Source organism: Medicago truncatula, chromosome 6 (genome assembly GCF_003473485.1).
Source record: "Medicago truncatula cultivar Jemalong A17 chromosome 6, MtrunA17r5.0-ANR, whole genome shotgun sequence".
Classification (NCBI taxonomy): Eukaryota; Viridiplantae; Streptophyta; class Magnoliopsida; order Fabales; family Fabaceae; genus Medicago; species Medicago truncatula.
In genome coordinates this window covers 1843245-1857640 of record NC_053047.1, presented here as the reverse complement: position 1 = coordinate 1857640, position 14396 = coordinate 1843245, and the positions used below count along the sequence as shown (strand labels likewise).

Here is a 14396-nt window from a genome sequence, read left to right as displayed (position 1 = left end):
TAAAATTAAATGGAACCTCCTTAAAAAATTAGATGGATTGGTTCAAAAAATTAAATAAAATTAAGTTAAATGGAAGAAAAAACATATTGAAATATAATATTAAAAATAAAAGAAAAGGTTCCCAACGTAAGTTGAAAAGAGGTGTTTGTGAAATAAATTGTCAAGAAGTAGTTTTATAAAGTAACATTCAACAACTTTTGGCCAAAGCTCATTCCATTCAATTTTATGCATTCAAAAAAAGTATTTTTTTAGTAAGTACTTAATTGATATTGTGTTTGACCCTGTGAAGCACTGATACGTAGTACAGATACGGGTACGCGAATACGCGAAATTTTTAAAATTAGGATACGATATAGTTAAGATACGTTAACAAATTATTTATACTAAAATTTATATGCATGTAAAATACTTAGAAAAACATTGATTACTCTTCAATACTATATAATTATAAAAGTCGCAATTTACAAAAAATAATACATGTAATCAAAATATAAAATGTATAAGTACCCGTGTGTATTTGTCGATTAAGTATCCGATAAAATATATATTTTAAATTAAAATAATTAATTCCGATACTCCGTGCATACGTATCCAAGAGTATCCGCGGAGTATTAGAATCTGATACGTATCCAGTACGGGTACGTCTCCAATTTGGGGTATGCGGGCTTCATAGACCTAACTTCTTCTAAAAAATGTAGAGAAGTTGAAAAAAAGTCGGGTCAAACGATACCTTAATCTCCCACAACGACAATGTAGAAGCAACTGAATTTAAGATATTTTTAATCTTATAAAATAAATATAAAATATAAAATAAAATAATATAAAATAAAATATAAAATATAAAATATAAAGTTTGGATGAGTTGGCACTCTCCAAGGATAAGGAATTTTAGAATTACCAAATTGCCCCTCTTAGGGGCAAAATTGAAAATTTATATGATATCAATTTTAACAAATAGTATAAAGTAAGTATATAGATACATTAATGTCCCTCCATTTCATTTAAGGGAAGATTTGATCAAGCATCAAATATACCTTACAGATTACAGCTACAAGCAACAGTCAACCAATTAAGACAAGATTCTCTCAACAACAGACATATTCAAAATCTCCTTATAAAAAAATCAATTGATGCTGTTCAAGAAAAGGACAAATCTTGAGCAGAAAATAATTAAAATACTTAAGAGAAGAACAATATGAGATACAAAGATGGGCGACTAATCCGGCTCATGCATAAAGGCATGTACACTGATCAAGTGTGAATTATTTAAAAGAAAAGCAAAAACACTCACTCATTAATACAAATTACAAAATATTGTGATCAATTAGGAATACGTAAGTAACATGGAATAGGATTGTGTTTGATTGAGGGTGAGTCCCAAACAGAGAAAGCACTGGAAGAGTTCATCCATTTGTTTGTCATTTGTGGATGGTGACGATCAATCACATCTTTTAAGCTCTCAGTTGTGTTGACCCATTCTAACCCCTTTTTGGTGTATGTCTCCTCATTGTAGTAGCTTGTGAAAAATCTATCACCTTCTAGCCTCCTACAAAGTGCATTAAAGTTCAATCAAATAAATAATTTTCATACATATAAAAATATTATTATGTTTTTTTCTATTTTGACATGTCAAGAGATGAGTTTAATAGCTATAAACTGATTGAGAATATAAAGTCTTAACCCTTTTTTCAAATTCCTAATATTTCATTTTGACTTGTTCAAAAAAAACAGGTTTATAATAATCATTTTACAATTTTTTTTTGAAGGAATAATCATTTTACAATTGTCTACAAGAGAATTTACTTTAACATTTGTCGTTTAAGATTATAAGGGCAAACTCCTACGACAAGTTAACAACATAAAAAATGTCCACACAAATATCAACATGAGTTATGATTAGATATTTATATAGTTTTTCAACCTTATGTGTGTAATAATTCAATACTTTTAATATTATGAAGGTAAAAACATCAATAAAATAAAATAATTGTAATTTATTTTTTACCTAGATGCCATGAGAAGAAATATTGTAAAAGCTGTTTCACTTATTGCAAAACCCTTTATCTTCTTCTCTGCCATTAGACCTACTTGTACATCAAGCTCCTCAATATCATCTCCATATACCTCTTCCAATACTTTAATTACTTCTTTATCATCTGTCAAATCTTCCCATTTTGAAATAGGTATCATTAGTAGTCCTCTCCTTAGTTGGTTATATCTAGGTACATTCCTCTCTCTATCCCTGTAAACTGCATTATTTATTACATCAAGTTACAATCTTAATTCCATGTAATAACTTACATAAAATATAATAAAAATGTTCTTAAAATAGAAAGTATTGTGGTTAGTATATCATACTTTCAAGTGCAGCTAAATCCACATGATCACATCTTTCTGTGCCATTTACGTTATGTGGTACCAAATCTCTAAGAAATGAGGGATAATTCCAAAGTTCTAGGGCACCACAAGCTTGGTGACCCATTGATACTAGTGTGCTTTCAACTCCTATCTCTGTCAATTTTTTTTCTCCTTGTAATCCAATCAATTCATGCATAGGAATCCTATATATAATATCAAAAGATAAATTTTTTAAGAACTTGTGAGAGGTAGAAATAATTTAGGTATAATTAAATACATTTTGAGATTTTAGAGTGCTAACAATATATTCTTTTACTCCATTATTCATATATATATATATATAGTGTAATAGTCATACTCTTCGGTGAATGGGGGGGATTTGTTATGCCCTGGGTCTGAAGAGTCAGATATGTCCCTCAAATGCAGAGAATTGGGTAGGAGTTGATGCATCCTATAGACACTCACAAATTCCTCAGTTAAAGAATATGGAACACCATGATTTTTTGGTTTCTTCATACCCACAAATCCACTCAAGATGGCTCCTCCAAAATGCCCAAATTTGTCCTTGATTTTTTTTCCCAATAATCCATACCTAAAATAAAATTTAAAATTTTATCACAAATGAATGGATCATAGATGTATATCCTCTCTTAAAAGATGATAATTAATGGAATATTAATTTTTTTGTTGAATGGATGTATTAAGTTCTTGTTAAAGAACTTTTTGAGAATTGTAAAGGGATGATAAATTATTTTGATCTATCCACTTACAATACAATTCAAATCCAACCCATTCAAACGTTTTTTTTTCTTCACTCCTAGTGTAAATTAGGGTTCATACCAATTAGCACGCATGCCAGCAAGCAAAGTGTCAGTTTTAAGGAGCTCCACAGTCCAATCTATGGTGTGAATCTTTGCAATAACAGCTGAAGTCACCAATCTAGCATGACGATAAAGATCTTCATCTTCCAAATACGGGTATTCTTTCTAATAAGTACAATATAAAAATAAAAAAAAAATTAGTTTTCCTGTATGATATAATTATATTTAATATATAATCACCAATGACGAATTATTCAGAAAAACTTTAGTTCAATTCCTAAGTGGGACAGTTCTTGACGATGCTTTACTTATCTCTCAGTGAGACTCTGGATTACCAGAACCCATTTCTCATGATAACAGATTGTTAACACAAAAATATCATCACTTTTTTTCTAGCGTACTTAACTTGCACATATGTTTCAATTTCTAGGTTTCTATTCATAAAATATCTCAATCCAAGATCAACATTATACATACCTTGAGAGCATCACAAACAGCATTGTGTTCTTGAATGAAAAGGGCTTGCAAAGTTGAAACACCAGCCCAACTATTGCGAACATCACCTGAAATTGCAACTCCATCTTCGTTTTGTAGAAGATGATTTCCTTCCTTTGATATTTTTAACTTCCCATCTTGGGAAGTCCTCACTTGGGTCAAAATTTCATCATTGCTTCCATATATCACACTTCCATCCCTTTTAAATATAAATGTAAATATTGTATTAATTGAAAGGATATTATTATTCAAATGATTGATATATGTTTATGGAGGGTAGATGGAATGTTCAATGAAAATAGTAAAGACAAAAATGAGTAAAATTTAAAATAGAAAATAAACAGCAACTATATATATTTTTCAATTGGAATATCATTAAGAAAGTCCTGACCCGGTATCAAATCGAGAAGACTTTACTCACCTTGTATGAAAGATCACAAAGATTGCACACTATCATTTCCTTAAAAATTTGGGCTAAGAAAAATCATAGGAAGTCTATAATACAATAAAAGGCAAAATTACACTTTTAGTCCCTTAACTTAATTTCAGGTAACAGTTTGGTCCTTTATTTTTATTTTTTTTTGAAGGGTTTTTGATCCTTTATCTTTTTTTCATTTCGATTTGATCATTTTTGTCCATTTTTATATACATTTTCAAACTTCAAATCTAACATTCTTATGCAAAAATAGACGAGGATCATAGATTTGAAGATTGAAAGACCATAAGAAAATAAAATCATGAATTTTAAACTTAAAAATTCATATGAAAATGGACAAAAAGGACCAAATTGAAATGAAAAAAAGATAAAGGACTAAACTTTTACCTGAAATTAAGTTAAGGGACTAAAAGTGTAATTTTGCCTACAATAAAACACTAATAAAGCAACACATTTTGGGCTAAACTAAGGTCGACATTAACATAGAACCTCGAACGTTGTTCAAATCACTCAACTCGATAATTAACTCGTTGAATTTGATTTATCGTCAAACAAATTGAACGTTGAAAATTACGTTCGGTAAATAAATAATATGGATGTCAATTATATATAGCTCATCTCGTTTGATTCATGATCATGAATGTAGATAAAAGATATAACTGATTAGTGCTTATCATATACTCCCTCTGTTTCAAAATGAGTGTCACTTTAGCCAAAAAAATTTGTTTTAAAATGAATGTCATTTTACATTTTCAATACAACTTTAATTTTTTTTTTCAACTTCACCCTCTCCAACTTTTCTCTCACACAATTTTCAATGCAACTTTAATTTTGTATTTTCCTTATAAAGTAAGAGAAGTTTAGTAAAAACGTTATATCCAATGATTATTTCATTATATTTCTTAATTTGTATGCCAAATCCTAAAGCGACACTATTTTGAAACGGAGCGAGTAGTATATAAAAATCATACCACCAAGGTGTGCGTATGTTTGGATGTCCAGTCTTGATATCATCGAACCCAGTGGGCATTTCCTTTGTCTTCAAAAACTTGAAAGATTTTAGTGGGCATTGACTTGCAACTTCTTGTGGGGCAGTCAGTTCTATCTATAATATAATAACATTTATTTTAAGTAGATGAAAATATAATATGTAATTTTCACACACATATTATTTTAATGCATTCTCATATTTAAAAACCTCTATATAATTTTCCATTCAAAATAAAATTATATGTAATTTTATTCCTACCTGATTGGTATCTTCCAAATGATCTATCCAATCATGTATCATAAATTGAATCCAAGTAGCTGCAATCACATTAAATTGCTTGCCTGTGTCCTTGTATTCTCTCCTCTCCAAAAGTTTTGTAGCCACCACCATTGGATCTGGCTTCAACAGCTGCACAAAAAAAATATATTATATATTCTTTCAACTATCTTGGTTCCTCTTTAATTGTCACTTTTTCACATTTTATATAAACCAAGATAATCAATAAATGTTATTAATTTTGATGAAATAATTTATACTTTTACTATAACAGTATTATTCATTTAATATCTCATTTCATATATTTATCTCATTGCAATAAATAACTAAAGGTAATATTGATAAAAACAATATTTAAGGTTGCATTAAAATTTAAAAGTGACAATTAAATAGAAACAAAAAATTATATACTTAGGGCCTAATATTGAAACAGTTAAATTTGAATTTGTATAAGATTTTTATTTCCATTATTGATAATTAAGTATGAAAAATATGAATTATCTACACAAACTAGAAATAGTTTAAAAAATATATAGATTTAAATTTTGGCGTCTTTCATTACACAAGCACAAAATTTAAACCTTTTCCCCCTAAAACTTTTTGTAAGTAATTCAACTTTTTTTTATGTCCAATATTTTTCTCTTAAGTCTTAACCAAGTATAAAAACATATATATAAAGTTGTACAAAAATAAAAGATATAATGTCAAATATGTTTAAAATAAAAAGTCAATTATATAATTAATTTTTAATATGGACCTTGTTCTTCTGATCCACAGGAAGAACGTTTCTTCCAAAGAAAGACCCTTGGCTTCCAGCTTGATCATCGAAAGGGTCATTATATTTTCCATCAGCTGTTCTATATGGATGAGTAGAAGTGCTAGATCTAACCCCTTCATGTATTTTCCCAACATCTATGAGGTTGTACCGTTGGTGAAGATGACGCCTAATGAACAAGTAAAATAGGCCTAAGAAAACAGGTAAACGGGGCCATATTGCCATCTTATCAACGGAGTGTACAATCTGTGTAAATCAACAAAAGTATCATTTAATTAGAGGTATCGACTATAACATAAAGATAAAACGACTGACTAGTAAGAGAAAACACAAAGTTTAGATTCTGACTATATAATAAAGATGAAACGACTCATTGATTTTACTAAATCAACTCTAACTTAAAATATGAGTCGTCTGATCTTTATAATATATCAACAAAATATTTTCGAAACACAATTGTGATGTAACTATTAGGGCAACAAGAACAATATAGTATATATTTGATGAAGAAGGGTATTTGTACATAGAAGAGAAAAGCATCAAAGATGGACATTTTGGTCACTGCTTCATGGAAATCTTTATGGATGGAATGGTGCATAAGTCTTGTAAAAAGAGCTCTAATGGGATTTGTAGACCACATGCTTTTGCTTGATACAAGGCTATACTTTGATGAAATTTGTGTGTGTCATTTAGAGAAAAACTTTAGAGTATTTATAAACTCAAGGGTGAGGACTTAGAAGTTCGTCTCTTTCAATTTGAATGTGGTGGGAAGAAGGTCGCCATTTTCTTATTCAGATATGGCCATTTTATAAATACAATGACATGTTTGCGATATTTTTATATTGGCGGGTTTTGTCGATTTTTTTTCATTCATACATGACATGTTTGCAATATTTGAATACAATTTTATTGCAGACTTGTTAACTTTAGTCAAACTATCATGAGCTGTTTGATTGAATTGCCTATGCAATAACAATGTTTTACATAATTAGTGCAACCAATATAGTATTCCTTTCATCCCACAATAGTAGTCACGTTAATTTGTTGTCGAATTTAAAAGTTAACCGATGATTTGGCTATAACTCGATTAGGTTCCTTAAATATTGTAACAAGCAAGAATATTTTTTGAAAGAAGACATGCTTGTTACAATGTTTAAGCAAGAATATCCAAAACTAACTCGATTAGGTTCCTGATAGCGTAGGGGTTTGTGATTTTTTTACTCTTATATATGGATATGACATGCTTGTGTTCAAGTCGTTTCAATGTATTTAAATATTTATAAAAATGATAAAATGCGAGTAAAATAAGTTAATTGATTGACTGAATGTATCTAAAGTGAAACGTACATGTGGTGTTTATAAACAAAGTTTTATAGCATCAAATTCAAATTATATTGTCCATCAACATGACCATCAAAACTAAACCTTGACTATCATTATTCGACTAAATTTGTGTGTATCTATGTATAGTGTAAAAATGTGATAGGGGTCTTGTGTACACGGGTGTCCCATATTTTGGCATCACTTTCACGGTCTATCCTAATCCCTCCCTCCATCTCTCTCTAAAGGGATCCCTAATTATGTCAAATTTTATTCATATCAGTCCTTGAAATAATATGCCAATGGCTAAATTTTCATTAAACGGATAGTTTTCCCCTAAAAAAACAAAACAGTATAGTTTTAAAAAAACTAAGAAGAAAATATTTTGTTATTAATAAAGATGACACTAATAATCATTTGATATGAATTTTGAACTATGTTCCTTGATATTTTGAAGTCAAGTTATTACCGATGAACTGACATCTATTAGACTAATAAGGTCTAGTGGTTACAAACTCACTCTCTATTTAATTTGTTTTGAATTTTGACTAACGTGTGATATACGAGTACATATATTTAAGAAACCAAATATAAAAAATAGTCAGTTTTAAATTCAATATTGCTTTCAAATGAGTATTTTTAAAGAAATTGAATCACCATTTATTTTTGAATGTCACTTGAAAGAGAAATATATTCCTCAAAAGGTGCCAATTTCTAAATAGATCCATAGAAATATTAAATAAAAAGGAATCTACCAAAAAAAATAAAAATAAATAAAAAGGTATAAACACAAAAATTAAAGGCATCTATTAATCGATCATTTAATTGTTGTCAAAAAAAATTAATCGATCATTTAATTTAAAAGTGCAAGAAATACACATAAAACATTGACACAAGACTCTCCCTTTGTAAAATAAAATACAATTGATTCAAGACATTTCCTTTATTAAAAAAAAAAATTTGACTCTAGACTTTCAAATGGAATGCCACCAAAAATGTTTACATAAAAATATAAAGAAAGATGACACTAATTTGGGGGTGGCATTGTCTCTGCCCTTCGAATCCAGACTATCCATGTGTTGAATTTCCATGATTTGCAAAAAATAATTAATAATTTCCTTCCTTCAAAAAATAGTAAATAATTTCCTGATTATTCATTTGGTTTGTTGTATCCATGTATATAGCCAAAATCCTTAACAGCAATTGCAATGCAACTAGTGATGCTGTGTGTACTCATGACTAGTTCCAATAAACAACATGTATTCAAGTAGATCATTGACAATATGTTATTGTATTTGAAAAGAAGCAACCTAATTTCTTTTTAGTTTTTTTCAACAAATATTAAAAATTAACAAAACCCACCAATAAAAAAAAGAAGAAGTCCAAATACATGTTGTTTGTTAAGTTGCTTAATTGCAATATGTTAGGATCTGAGATCCACAATCTCTCTTAGAGGTGTGGATGACTTCGAGTCGTCGGTCTTCAATCAGTAGATTCGTTCTTCTCCGAAGAGGGAGGATGAGGATGTAGTGGCCACATTTAATTTTAATGGAGAGGAAGAAGAGGAATTTCCAGATGGTGGAGACGAAAGAGGGCAAGTGGCCCCGTGTTTGAATTAATCTCATTTCACTAATCTCATTTCAATTGTTTGGTTACATTGACGAAGGATATTAGGAGAAGAGTTTAATATCGATATATTGACAGTATAAATATTTTACAACATCGTTTAACGGACGTTCAATAGAAACTTACCTTCTTTACATGAAGACCTATTTTGTAACCCTCTTTTTAAGTATAGCTATCAAATATTTATTTCTATTGGATGTTAGTGTAAAACTATATCTTTTTTCTATTACGAGAGTAGTAATATTAAACATTAATGAATTATGAATTTCTTATAATTGAGAGGCAAGAGAGTTATCTATCATGTACATGTCTTCTACTAATAATGTCTCCATCTACATCTACTTCCAAATTTTGTTTTTAGAATTTTAGACTTTTATAACCTTTCAAGAGAGGAACATTTTCAATAGTTTGTGATTCCTGGCTAGCAAAACCATCAATTGATATTATTTAAAAGAAAAGTACTAGAATTGAATTTACCACTTTTTGGAAATTCTGAATCAAATGAATGATGTTTGTTTATTTATTTTCTTAATCATATGAATCAATTTTACCACTTTTTGAAGCTTCCAAATCAAAATGAAGTGAACCTTCAATTGATATTTGTTAATTATCCTAATAGGTAATATAGACTAATTCCTGAAGTACTAGATGTATTTAAAGGGATGACCTATCTCAACAAATTCCTTTCATAACTACTCGTATTAGTTTGCGATCAAACTATTGATCACATACTTTATTAGTGTGCATTCAAACTTTTGATCACTTACTTTAAATATCTCAATAAATATTTGATACCATCATAAATCTTCTTATTACATAAATTTTAATTTTCCTCATCTTACTTCACATTAGTCTTATTTACTTTTTTTTTTTACGAAAATGTTAACTTGTGTCTTTAGGGCACACATTTAAAAATTAAACATAGAATTTTTTTTTCTTGCGAATTGTACATTTATTGTATTAAAAGTTTAAAATTTTATATTTTCAATATAGAAGTTAACTTTTAATTTCATTTTTAATTTCTTAACTTGTGCCTTTAGGATATAAGTTAACATGACCCTTTTTTTTATTATGCTTTCTCATGTTGTAAACTATAATCAAATATAACAAGTGATTTGACACAAGTTGTTAATGTGCTCCACCTAAAGACGAATCATCCTGAAAACTTAAGTTTTATTTTTTAATGGATAATTATTTATCAGATTTTACTTATCTTTCGGACGAACTCCAGATTACTAGGGTCTCCTTCCCTAGATACCGGAGAGTTAACCAAGGAAAAAAAAAAAAACTAGAATCAAATATAAAAGCTACTCACCTTCCAATATGAAGAGTATCACCAAGGAACAAAATACCCATAGCAACAGCAATAACAATTGAAAGTGGCTTGAACATTGTTGCATATACAGGACCCTTTAAATGTATTGCCCAAGCATATACTGCACTGCTCAGGAACTTGCCAAATATTCCCTAAGAATAAATACATCATAATATCAACAATAAATTGCATTAGCTTAATTAGTTTTCATGTGATTATGAAAAAGAAATGGGTTAAATATAAAAATACGATTTTTTTAAGTTGTCTCTATATAAATATTGTTCAACTTTTTAAAGTTGAACAATATTTATTTAGCGATAAAACTTAAAAAAATCGAACATTTCTCTATAGGGACTAAAATTGAACAAAATTTTTGTCGATGCTATAAATTCAAAAATTTGTGAATTTTATAGCGACTAAAAACAAATTCAAGTTGAAAGAATTTTAAAAGGTAACTTATCTTACGGTGCAAATGATAGAGATCAATGATATGTCTGGTCTTATCTTCCAAAGACTCCTATTTTTCTCTGCTAAAAAACCTACGGTTGAAGCTAAAATGGTTGCAAATATGTTGTGAATGAAGACAATAGTTAGTTCATCTGGAATCTCCTTCATGATTTCCACCTTCAAAATGAACATACATATTAGAATTTAATTTAATTAAAATTATTAGATCGCAACCTTATTGTATAGTTCAATCAATGTTTTAAAAGTTCTCGTGAGTTTAACTCAGTTGGTATAGACAATGCATAATATATGCAAGGTCCGAGGTTCGAACATCAGCCACCACCAAAATCAATGTTTTAAAAATTGAATAGGACATCGAACCGGCGAGACCTCCAGATCATGGTTTATCTGTTTTAAATTGACCGAACCATGACGAAACTTCAATCAAACCGTCCAAACAACCCTATTTTACACAATGCCGGTTTAAGGTTTAACCATACGGTTTGGTTCGATTTTTAAAACATTGATTTCAATATTTTTGCAACGAAGAACATATACCTGTGCAATGAACCATATTGTAAGTAGTATATTGGATACTGTTAGCTGAAGTCCACCAATTGCCCAATTTGTATCAATTGAAGTAAGAATGCTATTTGATTGTTGAAGGTGAATGGAATTATGAGCAATGATGATTGATTTGCCTTTGTAAAGTGTCACTATAAATGCACCTGATATTGATATAATGCTTCCCCAAATCTTAGCTTGTGTAGTTCTGCTTTTAATAGCTATCTTTTCCATCCTTAAAAAAACATAATGAGAATGAATACTAGCTAAGATGATAGTGAGAATTTTTAAAATTTGGAGGTGATGAAAAGAAAATTGAATTAATAAAACTTGCACATTATCTAATGAAAACAGAATGGTGTGGAAATAAAATATTTAAAATAATTATACTATTAACAAGGATAAGTGAAAAAAGAGGAAGAGGTAGTGAGGCCCTATAATTTTTTCAGAAATGCAAGCGACATATATTTTAACACGCTTTTTAACATTCATTTTAATTAGTTAACATTCACATGGTTCCACGAAATTTATATAAGACCCATATGATTTGGTATGATCTTTGTAAATTTTAATCAATAAAAAAAATGTGTGTTGCTAAAATTCCTCATTCTTAATTGTTAAGAATCACAAGAGCATCGAGATCAGGACACCATATCTCGATTCTCGACCCAAAATCTTTATAATTTGGACATTAAAATAATCTTTTCAATGTATCTTTCATTTTGCTCATTCTAATCAATGTGTAACTAACCACACAGTGGAGTTCTAACATTAATATTTATGGTGCTTATTGGATTGGACTAAAATAATAGAGCTTTGGCCCACTTTGTCTAGCAAAAATTATAAAAAATTATTGGATTGGACCTTATTAATAAAATGAAGTTGGTAATTTTTTTTTTTTGTCAATTATGAGAGTGGAGGAAACCTGCAAATGACAGCTAACATGAAGGTAAAAGCAGGAATGAGGTTTCCAATTGCAGAGGAAAGTGTAGGAGAACTGTAACTGATGCCAGCATACCCCAAAATCTGAGAAGAACATCTTCAATTCATAGCCACAAAAAATTCAAACCAATAAAAATAAGAACAAGTACAATACTTATACAATGTTTGGATAAACAACTTAATCAAGCGCATAAACACTTATAAGAATGTTTCTCAAATTTATTGAAATAGCTTATAATATATCTATAAACAATTCAGCTAAAGTGGTTAATAAACTCCACCAATGAGAAATTGTTTAAGAGAACCTGAGTTTAATTCGAGGGTAGAACAATTATTGGTTAGACTTTACTTACCTCGGATGAAGGGTCCCTCAGAATCAGAGGTTTAATACACACAAAAATTTATAACTTATAATTTGACCCTTCTATCTTTTGTTACAGAAATGACTAATACATAAGCTCTTACGCCATAATCACTAAATAAAATTGATTTTTTTTCAAACAGACCTTTAATACTAGAAAGGCCTATTAGTATTACCCTATGACCCCAAGAAGAGCAATTTTAAATAGGATGGAGAAACTGAGTTGAGGAACCACTCTTGATCTGGAAAAAGAGAGATGAAAAAACAATGATTAATCAAGTGTATAAGCTAAGTTATATACATAAATACGTAAGCATATGATTTGTAATAATACAAACCTTGTATAGAAAAAATATACAGGAAGAAGGACAATAGTTGAAACAGTATAAGAGTAAGCAATAAAAACATAGTTACTCAATCCTTGCAAAGTAGCTACTTTGAACAAAGTGTATACACCAACAATCATGCATTCATTGCCAACAAGAGAAGTAAAAGGTAGCAAATCTTTGTAACAGCATCTTCTGTCCATCCCTCACAGCTAGACTTGGTTTTTCAGACACTCTTTAGTACACTTCAAATTTCATGTACTATATATTAATCATATCATATGTACTAGAAAAGTTAACAACAACCAATCATTGCACACTCCTGGGTGTAATAAGTTTTATCACCGTAAAAATGAGGGGTAACTGTGACGCAACTGATAAAGATGTTGTCATATAACTGAAAGGTTATCGGATTTAAGTCCTAAAAATAATTTTTTTTTTTTTTTGTGTAAAAAATATGATAAGACTGTCTACAATATCCAAATAATGGAACCCTTCCTATATTTTGCGTATGGAAGCTTTATTACACCGGTTTACTTTTATCATAGTGTAAAATATTATAAAAAATATATTATATGGATGGAAGAAAAGGGCATCACGCAATGTCAATGACCAAGTGATTTTTTTTTTTTAGAAAAACCAAAATTTGGCTGCCACAAATATCATGGTTGCACCAAAAATAGGATTTGACTGAAAAATATCCAATATGATGATTGATATTTGTATTGACAAGTTGGCAATTAGTAAATTTAAAATTATAGGTAAAAAGTTTTCACTGATGTTTAACGATGATCAAGTTTTATCAAGAAACATGTAGACTAAGGTAGATTTTTCTCTGTCGAATTTTCTACGTAAGCATAGGGTCAATGATTGAATCCTTGATCACTTAGGATTCGATACAAATGTGAGAGACTTTGTATGTTAATCTTTGGTCAAATGCATCTAAAAGTCCTTTAAATTTTTCGTTTTTTCCAAAGTCGTCCTTTAAGTTTCAAAAGTTCCAAACAAGTCCTTTAAGTTTCCAAAGTCCCAAACAAGTCTTTTTAGTTTTTGAATCGTTTCAAACAAGTCCTTTTATAGGATGATGGTGATGATTTAGATGATAGCAACAAAGAGCATTATCCACCATTTGTCATGCCTAAAAAGATGATTAATTTTAAGTGGGTGTTAGGAGCCAGATTTGGTATCAAAGATGAGTTCAAGGAAGCAATTACCAACTATGCTATCTACAATAGGACTTGTTTGAAACAATTCAAAAACTAAAAGGACTTGTTTGGGACTTTGGAAACTTAAAGGACGACTTTGGGAAAAATGAAAAACTTAAAGGACCTTTAATGCATTTG

At 29.5% G+C, this 14396-nt stretch overlaps 2 protein-coding genes across 3 annotated transcripts; both read right to left on the bottom strand.

The window, feature by feature from the left end:
* Positions 1 to 960: 960 nt before the first annotated feature.
* Positions 961 to 10551, bottom strand: LOC25495214 (alpha-dioxygenase 1). 2 transcript variants are annotated; one of them, XM_013595397.3, is made up of 10 exons: positions 6676 to 6947; positions 6135 to 6398; positions 5360 to 5509; positions 5082 to 5215; positions 3657 to 3873; positions 3199 to 3344; positions 2717 to 2950; positions 2359 to 2561; positions 2006 to 2249; positions 961 to 1546 (listed from the first exon to the last, which is right to left on the bottom strand). In XM_013595397.3, exons 1-10 carry the CDS (start codon positions 6790 to 6792, stop codon positions 1321 to 1323), a joined length of 1935 nt encoding a protein of 644 aa, XP_013450851.1. In that variant the 5' UTR covers positions 6793 to 6947; the 3' UTR covers positions 961 to 1320. The 2 variants fall into 2 exon arrangements, with proteins under 2 accessions (XP_013450851.1, XP_024641664.1); XM_024785896.2 differs by lacking the exon at positions 6676 to 6947 and adding an exon at positions 10414 to 10551 and having other exon boundaries at positions 978 to 1546.
* LOC25495213 (WAT1-related protein At5g40240) lies at positions 10410 to 13421 on the bottom strand. The gene is made up of 6 exons (XM_024785897.2): positions 13066 to 13421; positions 12904 to 12969; positions 12350 to 12463; positions 11419 to 11659; positions 10879 to 11037; positions 10410 to 10565 (listed from the first exon to the last, which is right to left on the bottom strand). The coding sequence occupies exons 1-6, from the start codon at positions 13254 to 13256 to the stop codon at positions 10410 to 10412; spliced, it is 927 nt and encodes a 308-aa protein (XP_024641665.1). The 5' UTR covers positions 13257 to 13421.
* Between the last annotated feature and the right edge of the window lie 975 nt (positions 13422 to 14396).